At 53.1% G+C, this 22,753-nt stretch overlaps 1 protein-coding gene across 2 annotated transcripts in view; it reads left to right on the top strand.

Annotated features, from left to right (window-relative positions):
• The first annotated feature begins 280 nt into the window (after nucleotides 1-280).
• The window catches only part of LOC123346494 (E3 ubiquitin-protein ligase TRIM39-like), a 145,053-nt gene continuing 122,580 nt past the window's right edge, over nucleotides 281-22,753 (top strand). The window contains exons 1-6 of one of the 2 annotated variants that reach the window (XM_044983927.1): nucleotides 281-737; nucleotides 2,413-2,508; nucleotides 3,280-3,510; nucleotides 4,035-4,057; nucleotides 4,157-4,260; nucleotides 10,521-11,148. In XM_044983927.1, coding sequence (XP_044839862.1) covers nucleotides 321-737; nucleotides 2,413-2,508; nucleotides 3,280-3,510; nucleotides 4,035-4,057; nucleotides 4,157-4,260; nucleotides 10,521-11,080 — 1,431 coding nt within the window. In that variant the 5' untranslated portion in view covers nucleotides 281-320 and the 3' untranslated portion in view covers nucleotides 11,081-11,148. Of the gene's footprint in view, nucleotides 738-2,412; nucleotides 2,509-3,279; nucleotides 3,511-4,034; nucleotides 4,058-4,156; nucleotides 4,261-10,520; nucleotides 11,149-22,753 lie in introns of those variants that run through there. The other variant, XM_044983928.1, reaches the window with a different exon arrangement.

The raw sequence follows: 22,753 nt of genomic DNA, 5'->3' as shown, positions 1-22,753 counted from the left end.
GCCAAGCCTAAATATCACTCCTTAGACATGCAGTTCTGTCAGCTCAGCAGGACAAGGGGAAGCTGATGTCCATGTGAAACCCCAGTGACTCCCCCCACACACACCAGCAGAGGGGGCTGATTGCAGGATCAGAGCCTTGTTGGGGCATTTCTCACCAAATCCCCCAGGGCTGGAATGTTACTGGTGATCTGGCTCCAGCTCAGCAAACAGCCTGAGTCAGTTCCAGGAAGGGAAACACCCAATTGCTGCTGCTGCAGGCGGGGTATATTTCTGAGCTCAGGAAAGGGAAACTAACCCTGTGACACTATCCAGAGGGAGCCATGGCCACAGACAACCCCGTGGAAAGTCTCCAGGAGGAAGCTACATGCCCCATCTGTCTGGAGTATTTTAAGGACCCGGTGATTATAGACTGTGGGCACAATTTCTGCCGAGCCTGCATCGCCCAGTGCTGGGAGGGATCGAATACAGACGTCTCCTGCCCTCAGTGCAGAGAAACTGTGCAGCAGGGAAACCTCAGGCCGAACAGGAAGCTGGCAAATGTTGTAGAAATAGCCAAACGGCTGAGTTTACAGGCAGCAAAGGGAGCAGGAGAGGAGAGGGTGTGTGGGGAACACCAGGAGACTCTGAAACTGTTCTGTGAAGAGGATCAAACTTCTGTCTGTGTGGTTTGCCATCTGTCCCGGGCTCACAGAGATCACAGGGTGATTCCCATAAAGGAGGCTGCCCAGGAGTACGAGGTAGGGAATTGCTGTCACGTTTAATGGGCAATAACTTTGTTTTTTAATTACAGGCAGATTTCACTGAAAGTTGCCTGTCATGGGTGTGATGCATCATTCAAGCTCTGTAAAGCCTTCATTGTACGGGAGATGCTATGACAAAATGAATGATCTGGCAGTGTGGCGACAGAATCAGAATATCAAGTCTTAAAAGATACCTGCTGTGGGGAACTTTTCTCTGAGTTTCTGAATGTTTTTCACACTCAGCTTCCACTGCTGAAATAAGGGGACTTTTTCCACCACAGCCGGTGTTAACAATCAGTGAGGTTTAAATCACAAGAGCTGCAGGCTAATCTAGGTGAGTGTGTTACCTTCAGACTGGAGAACTGATCATTTAAATATCAACACTGTTAATTATTTTATTCCCCTGTGAGAGCGGAGAGGGAGAATTACAGCTTGGAACCATTTATTGCCAGTGACGCCTCCTTCCAGTGCCACAAGCGGGTGATGTTTGGGAGATGCCACCTCTTATTTCCCCCCAGTAAAGGAGGACCAGGCCCAGAGAGCCCAGCGGAGCCCAGGGGTACATTCCAGCCCCATGAGTCGAATCCGGCCCCAGGAGCCCCTTGGAGCCAATCAGCAACTCCATCTCGTTTTGAACAATGCACCATTTGAACAGATCATGTGCCTCCTTTTAGCGACTCACGTGGGCGGAGCTTATTTTGTGGGTGGAGCTTCAAAGAATCCAGCCACCTTTGCCCCTCCCCTGTTCTGATCCCTGCTCATTTATGACGCTGTTTTGCTGGATGCAAAGGCTGCTTTTCCGCCTCCTGTCTCTCACTAGCCCCTGCTGGCTCCCTCCCTCCCTGCTTCCCTGCAGCAGCAGCGCAGGGGTGTCACCGAGCAGCTCCCCAGGAGCTCGCAGCAGCAGCTGCAGCAGCAGCCTGGGCCCTTGGGCAGAGGGCAGGCGAGAACTCGAGGGCTCAGAGAAAAGAGAAAAAGTGAAAAGGGGAGATCTCAGCAGGCGGCTCTGGGGGGCTGCCAGGGGTGTTGCACAGAGCGGGGCTGACAGGGCAGGAGCACGTTGCTGTGCCGGGTGAATGAATCACACGCTGTCAAAGGGGAAAAGAGCCCTGGGTTGTTACAGCTCTGGAGCAGTTATAATTATGGGTGCTGCACATTCCCTCAGACTGAGTGTTCCCTGTTCCTCACTGACCTCCTGCCACATCACAGCTTCACCCTGTGCAGTTAATGGGACTGCGCTGGCTCAGGTGCTCGGCCGCTGCCTGGGGGAGTCCACATGGGAGCCTAGACAGACGAGAGCACAGTGGGGTCTTGTTCCTGGCCTGGGTCTGGGTACAGGGCAGCGAGGTGCTGCCCCAACCTCTTCACTGGCACTGGCAGGAGGGATCGTTCAGTACCTTCCCAGCTGTTTCCCCTCTGGCCTGTGCTCAGTGATGTGAAGCTTTAGCTCAGACACAGGCTCTGAGAAGTCCTGAGTGTCTGCAGGGAGCAGAGCCCCTGCTCTGAGACTGGCGTCTCTGCTCCCATGAGGCCTTTGGGGCCGGCAGAGCCCAGTCTGCTGCTCGCTTCCAGGATATTTACTGCTCATGTGTGAAATGCCAATATGGAGAGTACTGTCCACCCATCGGACAGGCAGACTAATGGCTGTTTATCGCACATGATGTCCCTGCAGGAGAAACTCCAGGGAGCCCTGGGCCCTCTGAGGAAGGAGCTGGAAGAGGCCCTGGCTCTGATGTCTAGGGAGGAGAAGAAAACCACAGAGTGGCAGGTGGGTGTCCGGGTTTATTCCTCCCTGAGCCCTTCCCCCTGCAGCGTTCCCAGGAATGACGGGGCCGTAAAGCTCCAGGATGAGGTTATGAACCTGCTCTGGTTGTTTGCTCCATCGCACAGGCTTGGTACCAGCTGTGGGCCGGAACCTCCCCTGCGCCCGGATCATCGCCCTGCCCACTGCTCCACCCCCATTAGGCCTCCTCTCCCCGAGGCCCCACCCACGCTCCCCTCCTGCTCTGCCCCAGGCCCCACTCCCGCTCAGCCCCAGCCGCAGCCGGCATCCCTCACCCCTTCCACGGCACCGAGACCAAAGCCTCTGCCTCCTTCCTCCGGCGGGGGATTTGGGGAGGGATCCAATGGGGGAAGAAGGGGGTGGAGTCGGGGCAGGGGCGCGAGCCCCCTCCAGGCTCTGCCTGTGGGGGCTAAATAACTGCCTATTCGCATCCTGACCGAACATCGGTCGGGATGCAGCACAATGAAGTAAATATCGGGACAGTACCGATAAAATCGGGACGTCTGGTCACCCTAATCCCATGCCACCTGCAATAACAGACTGCGTCTTTACAAAGCACCCTAGACAACCCCGCTATGGAACTGGCCATATGGACTCTGAACTAAAACAAACCCATTATGGTACATTTCCCAAAGAAGTAAATCTTACAAACCTGATACTGATCTAATCCCCTGCTTCATGGACAGAGGCCCAGTCTGTGTAACTCAGCATCTGGCTCATGTCTTCTCTCTGCCTTTCCTATTCTTCTATTTCAAGGGGAAAGTGAAGAATAGGAGAGAGATGATTGCAGGTGAATTTAACAAACTGCACACACTGCTGAGAGAGGAGGAGCAGCTGCTTCTGCAGAGCCTGGAGGAGGAGGAGAGGGAGACTCTGCAGAGACTAAGGGAAAATGTAACCAAACTCTCCCAGCAAAGCTCCTCTCTGCAGCAGCTGATCGCAGAGCTAAAGGAGAAGTGTCAGCAACCAGTTGTCGAGCTGCTAAAGGTGAGACGGCATCAAAATTTATCTCCACAATCCAGAATTAGAACTCAGATCCCTGGGTCTGGATTCCAACAATTAGAGTAAATGTGTTCTGTGATTTACTGACAAACAGAACATCCAGCTAAGGGCTTCATCAGTTCCAAAATATCCCAGTTCATGTTAGAGGGGAATTCTCCTCATGGAGACCCAGTGAGGCCATGGGAGATTAAATGAATGATACAAGAATGATACTGAGCTGAACCCATCCCTGCTCTGACTCCAGAACATTGGACCCAACACTGTCGATAAACACAGATACTGATGGGTTGGGTCCCTAGAAGGGAGAATCCTTTAGCTAAATTCCTGTCTCACCTACATACATGAAACAAGTGTTAATGCACAATAGTGTACGAGATTTTACAACAAAACAGTGAAGCCTGGGAGGGTTGATCTATTTTCTAGATGAAAGTTTGATGCCCAGAGTGAAACTCACAGTTTTATGCACATTGTGTTAATACAGAACATTGATTCTCTTTTTTTCCTTTCAGGATGTGAAAAGCACATTGAGCAGGTGTGTTTCCTATGTTCATTGCTCTTATATTCTTGGTGGTGGTTCTGGGATGATGTGTGTACAGAGCAGCTGAGTGATGATGGGACGTTTTCTTCATAGGAGTGAGAATGTGAAACTCCAGGAACCAGAAGCTGTTTCTACTGACCTGAAGAACGTGTATAAAATTTCCCTTGACATGAGGGAAGCGCTGCAGAGATTCGGAGGTGAGTGGATTCTACTGGGACATTCAGCTGTGTTGTGCTGGGGAACTGGACTGAGCCTGGAACCCCCAGGACACGCATGGGCCCAGCTGACAGGCTTGGAGCTGTGATAGCTGGAGGCTGATGCAATCAGTGCTGGGGAGTTTGCCTGCTACTTACAGCCACCTGCTGGTACTTGCCCAGGTGTCTGACCAGGCCCCGTCACTCTGACATCCTGACCCCTCCATGGCTGAGTTACCACGTTCAGACATTTCAGGGTGTCTTGGCAAGGTTCCTGCCTCAGTTTATCCTCTTCAGCACTCCTTATATTATGCCTCACAGTCTAAAAGATCCCGTCCTGTGGTCCACTCTGAGTCCCAGTAAAGCCCAAAATAAAATCTTTTCCCTCACTCTGCTCCAGCCTCCAGCTCTCACTCCGGCTCTCACTGTCCTCAAGTCAGGAGCCCTCAGTCCTTCCCGGAGCTGGGCTTGGATTAGTTTCCATCATGGAATCGGACGACTCCAGCCCTCCCTCCTGGAGCTGGGTCATTTCAGACTGTGCCTTTATTCTCTGCATCCACTTTCTCCAGTCGGGGGCAGCTCTCCAGGGTTCTGTCCTGCTCCAGCTGCTGCTGTCATTGTCATCTCTGGCAGCTTCTCCTCCTTAGGGGAGCTCCTCTGTCTAGGACAGTGGTCTCCAAACTATTTTGGTCCTGCCCTTCCTTACCTGGTTTGCGCCCCCACCCTGGGAGCTGCTGTCAGGATCTGGGCCAGGAACGGGGCTCCAGTTGGGGCCAGAAGTTGGGGCCCATGGCTGGGAGTGGACCCGCAGTTGGGGCCAGGAGCTGGGGGCTTCGGCCCGGGGCGGAACCATGTTTGGGGCTGGGGCTGCAGCTGGGTTCTCAGCCTGGAGCAGGGCCAGGAGTGGGTGGCTGAAGTCGGGGCCGGAGATGCAGCTGAGGCTAAGGGTGGGGCCGGAGTGGTGCTGGGGGCAGAGCAGGGCTGGGTGACGTTCCCTTCCCGCCACCATGGGGGCTGGTCCAGGCCCCGTCAGGCCCCCCAAATGTTCCTCCACACCCCCTAGGGGGGCACGACCCACAGTTTGGGGAGCACTGCTCTAGGAGCCCCTTCCAGGCTCCTTGCTCTGGTGAGCTCTCCTGGGAGCTCCTCTCCTCAGCAGCTTCCTGTCCCTGGGATCCCTTCAGCTGGGCCCTGGTTACCCTTTATCAGCCTCATTAGCTGTTTCGCTGCCGACTAGCCACCTAGGGATTTAATTACTTCCAGGTTGGTCTGGGTTGTCTCATTCTCCCTTACAGGAGCCTGTCACAGGTAGTCTGGTCCCTGACTCCCCTAAAAGGACCAGTCCTCTTGATACATTTCCCCTCACCCCCAGAGCCAACCTGTATTCAAAGGGAGGCTTGACCATGCCTGACACTTGGTTATGTTCTGCTAGAAAAGTTTCAAACTCCAGGGAAGTAAATTGGTGGCCACTTCCAGGAGCTGCACAGACCTAGGGAGGCAGGGAGCCTGCCTTAGCCCCGGGCCCCCACTGTGCCACTGACCAGACTTTTAATGTCCCAGTCGGTGGTGCCAACCGGAGGCACCAGGGTCCCTTTTCGACCAGGCGTTCCAATAAAAAAAACAGACGCCTGGAAACCCTATGGACAGGTGCCAACCTAAGTCTGTCCATATGGCCCAGTAACACCCTGCTGAGCCAGGTACAGGCAGCCACATGCCAGCCCAGGCTCCTGGCAGGGACACTGAGCTGCCAGCTGCCATGGTCACTAACAGTGTTAACTCTGTCACGTGCCACTCACCAGGCTTAGAGCCCCCAGGGCCCTGGGCCCAGCCCCAGGAACTGCTGTAACCTAGAACCAGAGCAATGCAGGGCTGGAAGGGACCTCGAGAGGTCACCTAGTCCAGCCCCCCACGCTAGGTCAGGGACTAGACTATCCCTGGCAGGGATTTGTCCAACCTGTTCTTACAAACCTCCAGTGACGGGGATCCCACAACCTCCCCTGGAGCCGGGTCCAGAGCTTCACGGCCCTGAGAATTAGCAAGTGTTTCCTCATCTCCAGCCTCAACCTCCCTTGCTGCAGATTGTGCCATTTGCTCCAGGCCCTCGCCCTGCCCGCTGGGGCACTGGCTGTGTCACCAAGCCTGAGCATCTCTGTTATTGCACTTGAATGGCTGGCGGCGCTGGGCTGGCTCACATCGTAACTCACTTTAACGGCAGCCTCACCAGCCACCTCCGCAGGTGGGCCACAGGAACGATTCCTCCCCAGGGAGAGGCTCCGGCAGATGTCAAGGCTGAGCCACGTTGGCAGGACAGTCGGGGGCTGACACGGCCTCTATCTCATTATACCCTCGATACACAGAGCTCCAGCAGCCGGGGTGTAAAACCCATTCGTATCCCCAGCACCGAACTCACTGACACTGCCCCAAGGGTCCTCTCATACTGGGGTTGGGGGGTGATAAGGGGCACTGGAAGAGGGGAGCCAGGAGGCCATGGCCCCATCACTTTTACCAATGGGAGGGATATTTTCTCCCACTTTTTACCAGCTATAAGGGTGAGCGATGCTGGGGGAGGGGGCCGAGAGGAGCGATTACCGGGTCAAGGTGTTGGGGGGAAGAGGTGGTGTGAAGGCAGGGGCTCAGGAAGGAGGGGCAGTGTGAGAGTGAGGGTTCAGGGGTGCGGGGACAGGAGCTCAGGGAGAAGGGCTGGCACGAGTGGGTGACCCCTCGACTTTTAGGGAGCTTCCATCACTCCTGGGGAGGGCACCATCCCGGATCCTGATCCACGGGCACATCTGTGTATTTGCTGGGTGCACAGAGCTCTCTGTGTGGAGACACTTTCACGCTCACCCAGGAACCTGTGCTGGGAGACCCCACTGCCCAGGAGGCCGAGGGCTCTCACTCCCCTGCCCTGGGGGTGAAGGGAGGGGCCCTGGGGCTGCTGTTCCCCATCCCAGGAAGGGGGTGAAGGGGATGTGGACACAGATAATGTCCCCTCTTGCACTGTGAGGGGCAGACCTGGCTCCACCCTGGACTTCAGAGCCTCAGCTCCAGCCAGAACCTGAAAATCTATGCCGCTATTTTTAATTCCAAAGAGGGAGCCCCGTAAGCCTGAATCTGGCTACCCTGTTCCAAGACTCGCTGCTGCAGGCTGTGTAGAAGGCCCCAAAGTGTCTCCAGAGTCTGGGTGTGAAAGTTTCCAGCGTGTCTGTCCCAGGGCTGGTTAATGGGAGCGAGGAGGGTGGCTGGCACAGTCATTATATGGAGACACCTGAGCTCCCGGGGCTCTGAGATGGTCTCTATGACTGTTATCTACTCTGGGAGATGCCCAGCTGCAGCTGCAGAGGCTCTGTGCCGCTAGCATCATCCATGGTACAAATGGCTCTGGGCAGAGAGTTCAGGCTGTAGCCAAATCTCCATTTTCAGCCTGATTTGTGGGGGTGAGATCAGGGGCCCAGGGGGCATTTGTCTGCAAAGGGAGAATTAAACAGCAGCTCTGGAGTGTTTCATAGCTGATGTCCTGAGCCTGGCCTGCCTGTAACTGCATTTCTGGGGATGTTGACAGTCTCTCATTGCGAGTCACTGGGGTTGGGGCTCCTAAGTTGCTCAGACAGGTTTGCAGTGGAGCTGGGTGAAATGTTTTGGACAAATAGTTTATTTGCAGCAAAATTATATTTTGGGTCAACAGAAACTATTCGTGAATCCATGTCGGGTTTGCTGACTAGTTTCAATGAACAGAAAAAGGTGCCGCCGCTTCCTTTCTAGCCTGTAGCCCAGTGGCTGGGCCCTCAGCTGGGAGCCCCAGGTTCAATCCCCCCGTGTGATGCCATGAGAGCTCAAACCGCTGGGCTCCAGGTTTTTGATGACGTCCCCCTGTGTCCCAACACTGCCATGGGCACTGGGCCAGAGCGTGGGAGAGAGAATGACTCTGCAGCCCAGTGGGTCAGGCCCCCACCTGGGAGCCCAGAGTCCAGCTCCCCTGCTCCAGTGACCCTGTAACTATAGATCCATCACCCCAGTGAGGGGAAGGGTTACGGCCCCTGGCACAGCAGTGTCTCAGCCATGTCTGCCGGGGTTTCCTTGCACTGTTGTAGCTGCACCGGTGCAAACCCCTAGTGCAGACGCGCTGTGCAGGTGTGAACTGGGACTGGTCCCCGGTGCAGCTTCTCCCAGACGGAGGGGGCAGTAAATGAGGAAATGTCCCCTCCCCTCCCCACTGCCATGGCCTCATTAGCAACAGCCCATTAGTGCGCATTTATACCCCCTCCTCCAATCTTCCACTGTAATGCCCCCGAAGTGAGCCCAGTGCAGACAACTGCCCCCGTGGGGGTGGGGCTCGGCCTGGTGAGGGGAGGGCCTGGCTGTGAGGTTTCCCTGGCTGCAAGGTGGGGCCCGTGGGGCCTGCATGGAGAGTCCCAGCTGCTCCCCCTGGGGCAGGGCTGCACCCCCAGTGTGTGTGGGGACAGCACCGACCTGCTCTGAGCGAGAAACCAACCACACATGGCCCCAAAGCAACAGAGATTCCCTGGGGCCTGCCTCTCCCTCACCCCTCTCTGGCTCCTGCCCCTCCCTTCCCCTTCCTGCACCCCTGTGAGGGACCCTGGACCCTTCGTCTATTCTGACCCCTCTCCAACATCCCTCCCTCTCTTCTCACCCCTTTCTGCTCCCCTGGGCCCCTGCCCTTCTACTCCCACTTTGCCTCCCTGGCACATGCCCCTGCCCTCCACCCATCTCTGCCCCACTGGAACAGCCCATCCCTTCTCCCCCTGCCCTCCTGGCATCTGCCCCTCTCCCCCAAACATTCTCTGCACCCTGTAGCCCTCCCATCACTTCACACCCCCACTATGTCCTGGCATCCACCTCTCCCCTTTCCCTCCTCTGTGCCATGTCTCCCACCCCTCCCCTCACCCTCCTCTGCTGTCCTGACTTTCACCCTTCTTACTCCCCTCAGCCCTCCTGACACCTGCCCCTCTCCCCACCCTCTCTGACCCCTGGCACCCGCCCCTTCCCTCACCCCCTGTGCCCACCCCTCCTCTAACCCCACTCTGACCCCCTGGCACCTGCCTCTCCCCAATCCCCTCTCCTAACACCTCCCTCTGCCCACCTGCCCTGCCTCTCACCCCTCTCTGCCCCCTGGTGCTTCTCCCTCCTTCCTCTGGCCTCCCTCTGCCTGCCCTTCTGCTCAGCCCCCTCAATTCCCCTGGCACCTGCTCTTTCCCTCCCCCCCCACCCTTCTGCTGCCTGCCCCTTCCCTCCTCCTGCCCCCCAACACCTGACCCTCCCCTTGTCCCCTTCCTTCCTTGTGCCCATCCCCTCCCCACCCTCTGCCCCACTGACCCTGCTCTCCTCTCGCCCCTCTGCCACCATCGCCCATGCCACCTTCTCTTTATTTCTCACCCCTGCCCCTCCCCTCCCCCTCTGGCTCCGTGACACCTGCACCCCCACCACCTCTCCAGTCCCCTGGTGCCAGCTCCTCCTCTGCCCCAAATCCCAGCTCTACCCTGGCCCCATCTGCCTCCCTGGTGCCTGCTGTTTCCTTTGCCCCCTCTGCCTGCCTGGTGCAAGTCCCTTCCCTCACCCCCCTGGTCTCAGCCCTTCCCCTCACCTCTGCATTGCCCCTCCCCTCCCCTCCCCCTCTCCTAACCTCTGGGCCCCACCCCTCCCTTCATCCTCCCTCTGCCCCCCTGGTGCCCACATCTCCCTGCACACGCCTCTGCCCCATGGGGCCTGCCCTTCTCCACACCCCTCTCTGCCCCCCTTCTGCTCACCTGCTCCCTCACCTCCCATTCTGCCCCTCTGCCCCCTGGTGCCTGCCCCTTTCCTTGTCCCCCGCAGCCTTCTGGGGTCTGTTCCTTTCTTCTCCCAAGGAGCCCACCCCTCCCCTCACTCCGTGCAGCTCCCTGGAACCTGTTCTTCCCTTCACACCTCTGACCTCCTGGTGCCCTTCCCTTCCCTTATCACCCCATAGCCCTTGTGCCTTCCCCACCCCATGTTCCTCCCTCCCCCTCTGCTCCTGTCACCTCCCCCTCCCCTTTCCTCTCCCAGCATCAGTCTTTCACCTCCCCTCCCCCACCTCCCCTACACCCTCTCACCCCTCCCCCGCTCCTCCTGCCCTTTCCCCTCATTGTCTCCTCACAGGCAGAGGGGCCCTGACTCCCCTCAGCCAACAACACCCCCTCCCAGTGATTAACGGGGACTCAGGTTAATTTCCCTTTGATCCCAGTGACCAGCCCCTGCCCCCAGCCCTGACTCTGTGACTCTCTCCCCAGTGGACGTGACTCTGGATCCAGACACGGCAAATCCCTGGCTCGTCCTGTCTGAGGATCGGAAACGTGTGAGAGACGGAGACACACGCCAGGATCTGCCCGACAACCCTGAGAGATTTGATCCTTGTGTCTGTGTCCTGGGCACTGAGGGGTTCACAGGCGGGAGGCGTTACTGGGAGGTGGAGGTTGGAGACAAGACTGACTGGGACCTGGGGGTTTGTAGGGAATCTGTGAGCAGGAAGGGGGACGTCACACTCTCACCTGAGGATGGATACTGGGCCGTGTGGCTCAGGGATGGGGGATATGAGGCCTGCACCTCCCCCCCGACCCCCCTCCCCGTGAGCGTCAGGCCCAGCCGGGTGGGGATTTTCCTGGACTATGAGGCGGGCGAGGTCTCGTTTTACAATTTGACTGACAGGTCCCATCTCTTCACTTTCACTGGCACCTTCTCCGGGAAGCTCCGCCCTTTCTTCTGTCCCTGTAACAACGCTGGGGGTACAAACGCGGCTCCCCTGATAATCTGCCCGGTCCCAGCTCAGGCCGGAGGGAATCTCGGTCCCTGACAGTGACCCCGCGGCACAGACTGGCCCCTCCCAGCCCTGCTGCTCTTCCCACCCTTGTGGTGGGGGCCAGTTACTGCAGCAACTGGACTTTCTGTGCTGACCGGACGCTGCCAGTTTCCCTTTTCAACTGGAGGTTCCAGTCGAAAACCGGACACCTGGGAACCCCCAGACCCCACTTTCCCCATCCCCTGTCCCAGGGGTAGCAGATGGGGGTGGATGGGGTCATTCACTCATGTCAGAATTTTCTACAGTGAGATCTCAATGTAAAATATGAAAGAAAAAAGATTATTTAGAAAATATTATTGTAACAAGGTGTAAATACAAGAATATTTTAATTTACATTTAAACAGTACTTCAAAAACAAGTATGTAAACATTTTTAGAAATGGAATTATTTACGTTACATTTATTTTTTGATTCTTCCCTCTAATCTATATTGAAGTTTAACTTCTCTAAATAACGTCATTTGTATTTCAACTGTGGAATACAAGAAATGCAAAATATTTATCTTAAAATAAAGTATTAAATTGTCAGACTGGGTTGTTCAGTTACAATGTACATGTGTCATAAACATCACAACTCCACACATGTGCAGCTGCTCTCTCTGTTTCCCCCTCACCCCCTTTATTGTCTTGACTGGTTCTCCCTGGAAGGCAGGGCACATACACCCACCTCCTGCAGTACATCTTTGAAAATTAATAGGTTAAAAAATGATAGAATTAAGCAATATATTTAACTTAACTCACACATGATTATATAATAGTCTTTGAACTTCTGTCAGCATTAATTCATGTGACTTAACTTTCTAGCTACATATAATTGTTAATCAAGATGTGACCCTTCCTTTCTTTTTCCTCACATCAATTAACAAAACACAAATGCTCTCTTCCTATAGATAGAAATCTCTTCTACAATCCCCCATCAGTTCCTGCAACCCCTGGCTGGCAGACCTCTCTGTGAATTAAGCAGCAGGCAGTCTGCCAGGGCACCTCCACCAAGCGTCTTTATGATTTTTTATGGTGCATCACAACATAGCAGCAGTTATGAGGAGCCCCCTTCCAGCTCCCTGGTTCAGCCTTTTATACTGCAGCTTTCTTCTCAGCGCTGAGCTAGTGACCACATCAGGCTCCGTACAGGTGCAAGTGATCCCCTCTGCCCTTCCAAACCCAAACTACTCAGTCCCTTCTACTCTAACTGCACCCAGTGGCCAGGGCCGTCCTTGCACATATGCAAACTATTCAGCTGCGTAGGGCACCAAATTGCCCCAAATTTCCTGGTGCCCAACTGTCACGGACTTACAGATCGTGCCCACTCATGGCCCTGTGCGGTCCGTGTGTGTGAGGGGGGGGTGCCCCTTCCAATGAGACAGCCCTTTTCCCGGGGGTCCACTCTCTCTCAGGGATGGCCCCTCCACCTCCTGGAGCTGCACCTCTCTGAACCTTAGCACGTCTGTCTCTGCTGTGGGCCCCCTTGGGGAGTCCACTTGCTCTGTACCCCCAGGGCCTCCACCCCTCGAAGGGTATGCTGCAACCTTGTTCTCTAGACCGGAGTGACTCTCAGCCAGCATAAAACCAGAGGGTTTATTGAGCATTGAACACAGCACAGGAAACTCTCTGACCCTCAGGCCTGACCTCCCTCAGCACAGCACATCCCAGTCTCCCCTGCATCCAGGTGGACTCTGCTTGCTCCCCTTCTCCAGCCCGGAGCCCCTCTGCTTCCCAGCTGGGCATCTGATATCACCAGCCCCATGCCCTGCCTCTGTCCATTGTCTTCTTTCCAGGTAAACAGGGTCGTCTGGCCTCCTCTCCTCTCCGGCTGGTTAGGTCATGGAGTCCTCTCTTCGCAGCCCATTGTCCTCCCACTTGCCAGAACCAGCTGCGGGGCATCAGGTCACCAATCTCTGGGGTGTCCCTCCTCCAGGCCATTGGCTGGGGTCCCAAGTTCCCTCTCCGGTCCTCTGCCACAACAAACTCCCTCTCCCCTCACCTCGTTAAACCAGTAACACCCAGGGGCACTGAGTCCCACTCCCTCTGCATGCAAACCATTGGAAAACCATGAAAATATAAGAAAATCCCTCATTTTCTCACACCTACCTGCGTGCTGCTCCAGAAGCCAGTCTGATCCCCCGGCCGGCTGAGCCAACCAGGAAAGCTGCCCCTACCCCCACTCTGTCCCCACCCCTCCTCTTCCTCAAAGTCCCTGCCCCCACCCTGCCTCTTCCCACCCCTGCTCCACCCCAGCCCCACCTTCACTCCACCCCTTCCCCTGAGCTACATCCGGGGCACTGCAGCAGCGCTCAGGCCTGTTGTGACAATGCGGTTCTGGCGGGACCCAACTGAGTGTGCGAATTCAGGGCCAATTGCTTAAACAGGGCAGTTACAGCCCTAGGCTGGGGTTTTTCCACCTCTAAGGCAAACCAAACCAGCCAGACAAAAAGGACTTCGGTTTCACCCCACTGGCTAACCACAAGTCACACACGCAATTTCCTTAGACACTCCAGTCTCCCAGTATCACCACCAGTGCACTCGTCCTGGGGATGAATGGTTATGAAAACCAACACCCCAGTAAAATAAAACTGGTTCTCTCGATTCCAAAGAATCAAGCCCCAGGCCCAGGTAAATATACACATCAGATCTTACCCACAAACAGGGCCGGCTCCAGGAACCAGCCTACCAAGCACGTGCTTGGGGCGGCACCTTGGGAGGGGGCGGCTATCAGAGTTTTGTTTTGGTTTGGACAGGCAGCACGGGGAGGGCGGAGACGTGGGCGGTGCGACGCTCGGAGGGGCGGGGACTTGGGCGGTGCGACGCGACGCTCGGAGGGGCGGGGCGGTGCTCTTTTTTTTTTGCTTGGGGTGACAGAAATGTTAGAGTCGGCCCTGCCCACAAATCACACTGTTGCCAATCCTTTAGAATCTAACATCTAAAGGTTTATTCATAAAGGGAAAAAGGTAGAGATGAGAGCTAGATTTGGTTAAATGGAATCAATTACACACAGTAATGGCAAATTTCTTAGTTCAGGCTTGTAGAAGTGATGGAGTAAACTGCAGGTTCAAGTCAAGTCTCTGGAGAACATCCCCCACTGGGGGATCAGTCCTTTGTGCAGAGCTTCAGGCTATGACTACACTTAGCGCTGCACAGCGCTGCCGCGCGGGCTTTGAAGCGCGAGTGTGGTCAGAGAGCTCTCCCAGCGCTGTCCGTACTCCACCTCCCTATGGGGATTAACGTACAGTGCTGGGAACTGTGCTCCCAGCACTGGGGCTCTGATCACACTGGCGCTTTGCAGCGCCACAACTTGCAGCGCTGGATGGGGTGTTTTTTCACACCCTGCTGCAGCGCTGCAAATCTGCAAGTGTAGCCATGGCCTAAATTTGTAGCAAAGTTCCTCCAGAGGTAAGAAGCAGGATTGAAGATCAGATGGAGATGAGGCATCAGCCTTTTATAGGCTTTACAGCAAAATGGAGTCTGGAGTCACCAGGGCAAGTCCCTGCACACTTTGCTGAGTTACAAGACGTATCTGCCTTCTCTCCATGGGTCAATTGTGTAGCTGATGGTCCTTAATGGGCCATTAAGCAGGCTAGGCAGAGCTAACACCACCAGAAACACAGCACAGATTTGAAATACAGATAGTACAGAGCTAATACTTATAACTTCAACTACAAAATGATACAGACATATAGACACCATAATCATAACCAGCAACCCATAACCTGGTCTTAGACACCTTACATGACGCCCTGTACATAAGATTTGGTGCCACTACAGTACCTTGGTTGCAACCATGTTCTATATGGTCCCAGATTATATCAATAACATCACACCTGTCCTGCACTCAGGCGGCAGGAAGTGGAGTGACCCAGCCTCAGCCTGCTCTGCTCTGCCAGCTCCCAGCTGCACCGCCAGTGAGTGCTTGGGGGTGGTTCCCCCCAGCACCCCAAGTGCCAAGGCTGGGAATCAGGGGAGCAGAGAGGAGGGGGCGGGGGCCAGGTCAATCCACTTCCTGTCACCCCATGAGTACAGGGTTGGGCCTGTCCTGCAATCACCAGGCAGTGGGAAGTGGAGCGACCCAGCCCCAATCTGCCCCACTCCGCTGGCTCATGCCGGGGGGGCGGTTTCCCCTCTGCCCCCCAAGCTTGCTTCTGCCCCACAGACATTGGGCACCCCCCTGCAGAGGCCTGGGGTCCCCCTCCCAAGGGGGGGGCAGCTGCTTAGGGCATCACAATGTCTAGGGACAGCCCTGCAGGTAGCCTGGGTGTTCTCAGTGACCAGGGTGCCGGCTTCTGAAGGGCTCAGTTTGTAGCTGCTAACAGCCCCTGTCACACGGCCATGAGTGTGTAATTGACCATAGAGTGGAAATAACACCAGATGAAAACTGTTACCTCATTATTCAATTCAGAACCTAGATCTGCCAGTATCTGCTCTGCACAGCCATGTTGGTATATAATAGCAAAGAATCCTGTGGCACCTTATAGACTAACGGACATTTTCTATAAGGTGCCACAGGATTCTTTGCTGCTTTTACAGATCCAGACTAACACGGCTACCCCTCTGATACTTGGTATATAATGTTACATGTCTTCTTATCCCCTTCATGTGCTGTCATAGTTCTAAGTGGAAATTCTTCTACCTCTTTTGAAAAATCATCTGTAGCTGTCAGTACAAACTGGTATCGCTTCTGTGGTACTGGATAGAGCCCAATTAAATCTGCTCCCCGCAATCCCCAGGGTTAACAACCTGTGTGCAAGAACACAGGCTGGAGTTCTCATTTGCATCTTTCCTATGACATTTTTATTATATTCCCATCTATAGTAAGCAAAGTAAAAGTGATAATGTGGTTTCTATAATAGTTGATGTCTCCACACAGTCAGAATCTAACTTTTGGTGTTTTTCAGACATATATAAATACAGGCCAAATTTCTGCAACTCAAAACTTGCATAAATACACTGTCACTGTGCCAGCACAATGGGCAATAGAAGTTGTTGCTGCACTGTGTTAGAGCTGATTAGAGGCTTTATTGTGAAGCAATAATAAATACAGATAATGATAAACAATTAGCTTGGCTAATGTTTAAAAATACTTCAGATATATTTAACATGGGGAAAGATGCAAAGTGTTTGATTTAACGGGGAGCCATCCGCTCAGATCCACTTCATTGCAGGAGTCATAAAGTTAAGTCCAATCCAAGCAGGACATTTGCCTGGCATGATATTTTGTATGAACTCCTGCAAAGCATATGACAGAGGCACCAGGGTGACCAGAACCTTCTGTAACTCCCTGGGTTCTCTGCTGTCTTTCCAATGAAACCAGAGAACGTTACCCAGAGCAGTCAAAGGTCTCCTTGGAGATCTAAGAGAGACTCAAACCAAGCAGTGGAAACACAAACTGCCTGATGGAACCAGCACAGGATAATTGAAAGGGCCTCAAATGCCACAGCTCTGGACAGTTCCTTGTCCCTGAAGAAGTTAAACCTATTTTAATCTACAGTCTGCGCACTAAGAATTTGTGACTTACCCAGCAAGGCAGAAATAGAACCCAGGTCTCCTGATTCTTAGTCCAGAGCCATAATCATGAGACTATTCTGAGTCCCTTGGAACATGGTTTCTTTACACCCTCCGCACTGGGCCAAGGGACAGTCCCTCCGGACGTGTCCCATCTCCCAGCAGAGGTAGTACCGTGCCTCCCCTGTGGAATAATGCACTTGGTAGTGGGCTCCATTGTAGGGGATGAGGCAGAACCCCTCGAGCGCCTCTCCATCACACGCTGTTGGCGGCAGTTGAAGTTGCACCTGCCGGCGGAACGAGAGGACGTGACGGAGGGTGGGGTCTTTGCAGCCCAATGGAAGAGGGCTGATAACAGAGATTGGTCGCCCCAGGGTAGAAAGCACAGGCAGCAGGGCAGCATTGGGCAGGAAGGGAGGGACGGAGGTCAGGACTAACTGGACACCCAGGTCTTCCAACGGCTCCAGGGAGCCGAACACGCCCCCACCGCAAGGCCCTTCTCCACTGCCTCCTGAGCGGCGGCCTCCGATGCTAGGAAGAAGCCGACCTTTCCGTACATTTTGGAGGCTGCCTCGATGGCAGTGGGCCCCACTACCCTCACCAACGCCCGCACGTAGGTCTCCATGTGGGGCGAGGTGGGCACCAGGAGGCAACGGACGCTGTGCTTCCTGGTCAAGGTGGGGAAGGGGCCCCGGCCGCTATAGATAGTAGCGGAGGCGGTGGTCAGAGGAGATGATGTAGTGGCAGGTCTGGGGGTTGCCGCCACCTGGGCGTATGCCCTGGGGGTTGGGGGAGGGGCATCTGCAGAGCTGGTAGAAGGAGCAGCGGGGAGGGATGGCGCGGCCCTAGAACGTGTGTATAACACAGGTCCTAGAACGTCACCGAGTGCTTCCTCCAGAAAACCTATGACGTGACTGAAACAGAGCACATCTTCTGGAAAGACATCTCCATGCATTAGAGCCAGGCGGTAAGAAAAAAATCTTTCTTCTGCAGTGACGTGAAGTTAAAGAACATGGAGAAGAAGCAAACCTCTACTCGGGTTGTTACTGGAGCTGAAGCAGAGAGGCCAGGATAAACACGGCTAGGGCCCAGGACTGACTATCAGCAGATCTGCCATTTTCTATTCCTGGCTTTTTGACCATGAGCGAATCTCTTTGCTTCTGTGTGCCTCAGTTTCCACAACTATAACATGAAGCTAATCAAGGTTCTGGTTTTTCTCTCTCCTATTTTGCAAGGCGGGAAACTTAGATACATTTGGGACCTGTTTACGCTACCGGTCTAGAGTGTCTTTGTAAACTGATGACCCCCACATGTTGTTCAGAACCTATGGATAACACAAGCTCCTAAGTGTGTTCTGTGCTTAGCCCCTAGGGAACAGCTGGGCTGGGCGGCCTTTTCTCGCTGTGCTCTGCGGAGCAGGTTCCGGGCACTAGGGATATGAAGAGTCTATCAAGGACTAATTCTTGAAAATAAATATCAATTGTGGCAGAGCTCTGACCTTGTTCCCGTGGGTTCTGTGCTTCTAGGCGGTTTATGTTAGCCTCAGTGGCTCACTGTGACCCTTCACGTAGCCCTTTTCTCTCTAGGGCCAGGGTTACAGTCTACTGAGCCCTGTTCATCATAGGCCAGCAAGGAGGTTGGTGAGAGAACTCCCACAGTGTCTGTTTAGCCTCCTGTCCAGACAGGGGCCTGACTTCCCCTCCCAGGAGCTGTTCCTGTAGTGGTGGGTTGGGGGGAACCTGGGCCCGCCCTCTATTCCGGGTTCCAGCCCAGGGACCCTAATGGTAGCAGCTGTTGGCAGTCAACCTTTCACTGCCAGAGTTGCTACATTTCCCTGGGCCACTTCCCACAGCTCTCCTGCTTCTCCCTTCTTCACCCTTACCTTAGGGCTCCTTTAACGATGGTTTGAGGGTGTCTTCAGTAACCAGCCCTTCAGCCACACTTCCTCTCCTCTGGCTCCCTGGCTCTCCCCTGCCTGACTGGAGTGAGCCCTTTTTATAGTATCAGCAGGGCCTTAATTAGAGTCAGGTGGTCACATTAACTTAATGGCCTCACCTGACTATTTGCAGGTTAGAGTCAGGTGTTCTCATTAGCCTGGAGCAGCTCCTGCTCTAGAAAATCAGGAAACAGAAAACCGTTAATCCAGTGGCCAGTATATCTGCCTTCTGCTATTCTGCTGTACCCAACTGGCCTGGGACTATCACACTTTGAACTGCAATGCAATATAAAATCACTGCCACTAACATTCGTGGGTGATAAAATACTAGCAGAGTGGTAATTAATGCTGAGGACAGGGCAGTGACACAGAACAATCGGATCCCTTGATAAGCTGGACCCATTCAAAGAAAACAAGTTTGAAAAGAACCAAATGAAAGGTCCTATACCTAGCAGCAAAGCATGCAGGCCACACCTACAGCATGGGAACGTGTATCCAGGAAAGCACTAACTGTGAGGAGGATTTAGGGGCCATGCTGGGCAAGCCATTCAACATGAGCATACAGTGTGATGCTGTGGTGACCAGGGCTAACGCCATCATTAGATGTAGGAAAAGAGCAGTGAGTAGCACAGAGAGGTGACACACCATCAGTAAGACTGATCCTGGAATATTGCATCCAGTTTTGGCATCCACCTTCGAAAAAGATTTTGAAATATTGGAGATGGGGCAGCAAAAAGCAATGAGGGCTGGAGAAAAATGCCTGCTAGTGAGCTATTGAAAGAGCTCAGCCTGTTTAGATTATCAAAAAGATCAGGAGGTGATGTCATTGAAGTGTTGAAGTGACTTCATGGAGAGAAAATATTGGATATTAAAGGGCTCATTAATCTAGCAGAGAAAAGCATAACAAGACCCAGTGGCTGGAAACTCAAAAGAGACCGATTCATATTAGAAATAGGGCACAAATATTCAACAGTGAGGATGAATCACCAAAGGAACAAACTAGAAAGGGAAGTGGTGGGAATTCCTCATTTCTTGATGTCTTCTAATGAAAACTAGATGCCTTTCTGGAACGTGTTTAGTCAAAAACTAGCTACTATGCTATACAGAAAGCATGTGATATGCAGGGTGTCAGATTAAATGCTCTAATTGTTTCTTCTGTCCATAAAGTCTGCTAATTTATGAACAACTGAGGGTAGCATGGGGATGAGCGTCTCGTGTTCTACTGTGTAGTCAGTGTCATCCCCACAATGAAGAGTCATTGAGTGGGGTGATCCAGGGGAAGCAGCTCAAACATCCAATGTGGCTGGACAGGGGCAGGACATCAGCACTGCAAGGGAGGGGTGGGTGTGGCAGTGACATCACAAGGGCCTTTGGCAGGACCTCAGTCTATTGGACAAAGGTGGTGGGGAGATGATGATCTCACAGAGAGATCTTGACATCAGCCAGGCAGGACAGGGGTGCAGGACAGGGGCAACCTTGGAGATCCCTGTGGCTTTGCTTCAGCATGTCTCCTTCTCGAGGTCTCTCCTTTAGGACTGAGAGAGAATTCACTGTCACGTACGTGAGCGCAAGGAGGACCCTCTTTGGAGTTTTCTCCTTTTCTTGTCTTGATTTTGCTAGAAAACAGACGTCCCTGTATAGAAGGTAAGAGCCTCCGAGAGATTTGGAACCTGTTCAGTCTGATCCATCAGATGCCAGCTGAATTCTAGGAATGGAAAACACTAGATTGTGGGGGCAGCATTTTATTTCTGACCTAGGACTTTGTCCTTTAGAATTACAGGGGACATTGGGGTTTCTCCTTTTTGTTTTTAATTTTCCTCTGTCCCTCCTACCTTTCTCTTCTTGCTTCCTTTGTCCTTTTCCTCTGCTCTCCACCCACCACCAGGAGCTCTGTGTTCAGCGGGGACCAGGGGAGTTGTGGGAGGCCCTCACAGAGGTGAGACTGGAATAGTGCTCCGAGAGTGATCCCCTCGGTGGTGACCTGCGCCAGTCTTTGGGCTATTTGATGAGAACCCTTAGCCTCCCACCCCTCAAAGTCTCAACCTTGATGGGCTGAGGAGGGGGCTATTGACAGGGAGGAAACGCTGGTCTTTGTGGTTCTGTTTTATGACCAAGCAAATAAGTCACAACCAGTGATATGTTTGACCCATGTTGATGCTGCTCTCCATTCATTGTCTCAGAGCAGTTCATGATCCTTTCTAACATTCCAGTTCTTCTAAAACACTTGCTGAATAATTACTATGAACAATTGTTGGTCTGTAGCTCATTTGAGAGCAACTCTGCTACTGACTGGCTGCATCAGCTAAGACAAGTTACTGCTCCTTTCTCAGCCTTAGTTTGTCCTTCTGTCAAGTACGAATAACAATCCTCTCCCACCTACTTCGCACTGGGTGGATGATGGGGATACATTGAAGAGTGTCACTACTAGCAGTGCAGAATAGGCGGTGTCCTATCACATTGAGCCATATCAGATTATGACATAATATTCTATTTGATTGGTATTTTATTCTTTTGAAATTGTTAAGAGCAGCAATTACTTAGCTCAGACTGAAACATCTCATCTAATTTTCTAGATCACAGTGTCTCCTCTTTGTGTACGATGAGACAATTTAATGCACTGTGACAAAGAGGAGATGTTCTTGTTTTGCAAACAAATATTTGTTTGCAAAGAATTTTTGTTATGATTTCAACAAACAAAGTGGTTTAGTCTGAGTGGATTTTCTGACAGAAAATGATTTCCATGAAAATTTTCACCCCTTATTTCCTGGGCTCTATCCCTGCCTCCGTGGGGGTTGTTGTCTGTTAGTTAGAACAGGAGTCAGGACTGTCGGCTTCTCTTTCTGGCTCTGTCACCGCTTTGCTGTGTGACACCTTGGGTAGGTCCAATGGGAATAGGGTCAATTCTCTAACTCCAGGCAGCAGAGAGCCTGGGTGAGAAGGATGCTCAAGCTGTCTGCAAAGGAGAAAGGGATGTTCCCAGGTGTTGAACATCAAGAATTCTAAACTTTGCTAAAATGGCTGGTGGAGAGAAACAAGAAATAGTTGGGGCCAAACTTGAACCATTGTCTTTTTTAAAGCCCATTTGTGGATGTGAGTCCCAGAGAGCCATAGAGAGGGGGAGCAACTTGCCCAGTCCCACAGATCAATAGGTGGCAATGGAAGTGTCTGTTACAGCTGTCCCCTTACTCCATTTTGTTTTTGTTCTCCTCCTGTGGCCGCCCCTCCCTGGCTGTTAAGTTGTTTACCAGGGCCACTGCCCTTCTCAAAGGGAGGGCCGCTTAAGTTGTTTAACAAGAGCCATTGCCCTTCTCAAAGGGATGGCCACTTGTGCTGCGTGCTAAGTGGGACCACTGCCCTGTTCAAAGGGTTAGTCCTGTTATCACCTTGTTAAACCTGGGCTTGGTGTAGGGTAGGCAATGTCCAGAGCTGCAAGACCTAAAGGCCAAATAGCTGAGCATATGAGTCATACCTGGGGGCTCAGGACTTGCCCAGACATGTTCTATGGCTACCTGCAGTTTTTTCACTGCCTTCTCTCCTCCCTGTAAGAAGGGGAACCAATCAGAGTTACTGGAGGGAAGCTGCCTGAGTTTGTCTTTATAACCAGACATTTTCTGATCAAACATCAGAAAGGTTCCTGCATTGCTGCCTGGTCTGATCAGCCAGGGGTTCTGGGGATCCTTTCTCCGCTCTCGTTTTATTTTTGAGCGTACCCCCATTTTTAACCCCCACCCGCACGAAGAATGAATTGCTGCCTGAGAGATCTCCTGATTATCTAGACCGTACCGAGCCTTCTGATGTTCTTGCTGCTTCTGCCTCTGCTGCTGCCTTGGGGACTGGTAAGAATCCCTTTGTGAAACTGTCTATACTTTTATTTTATTATTTTAGCTGCTGGCTCTGTCTCCCCAGCACACAGACTCAAGCTAAACCTTGGTCTGTGTCTTAAAACCTCTCTTAAACTCACCCTGTCTTGTCTGCTGGCTTTCTTTCCCCAGCAGGCAGACCCAAGCTAACTCCTTGGTCTGTATCTGTAAAGTGTTTCCAGTTCTGCAGTGCCTTTGCTGCTAGAAATAAGCCTGCTTGCAGCCACCCCACTGCTGCACCCTCCACTAGTTAACCCTCCTCCCTTTTTGGAGTTGTGTCCTGGACACACACCACTCAGCCCTCTGAAACTACCCTTAGCATAAGGTGCACCCATTAGGTTAGGTTTAGCCTTTAGCCTAGATAAATGGTAATTTCATTT

Source organism: Mauremys mutica, chromosome 12 (assembly GCF_020497125.1).
Source record: "Mauremys mutica isolate MM-2020 ecotype Southern chromosome 12, ASM2049712v1, whole genome shotgun sequence".
Lineage (NCBI taxonomy): Eukaryota > Metazoa > Chordata > Testudines > Geoemydidae > Mauremys > Mauremys mutica.
Note: the sequence above shows the minus strand (reverse complement) of the source record. Positions and strands in the feature narration are given on the sequence as shown.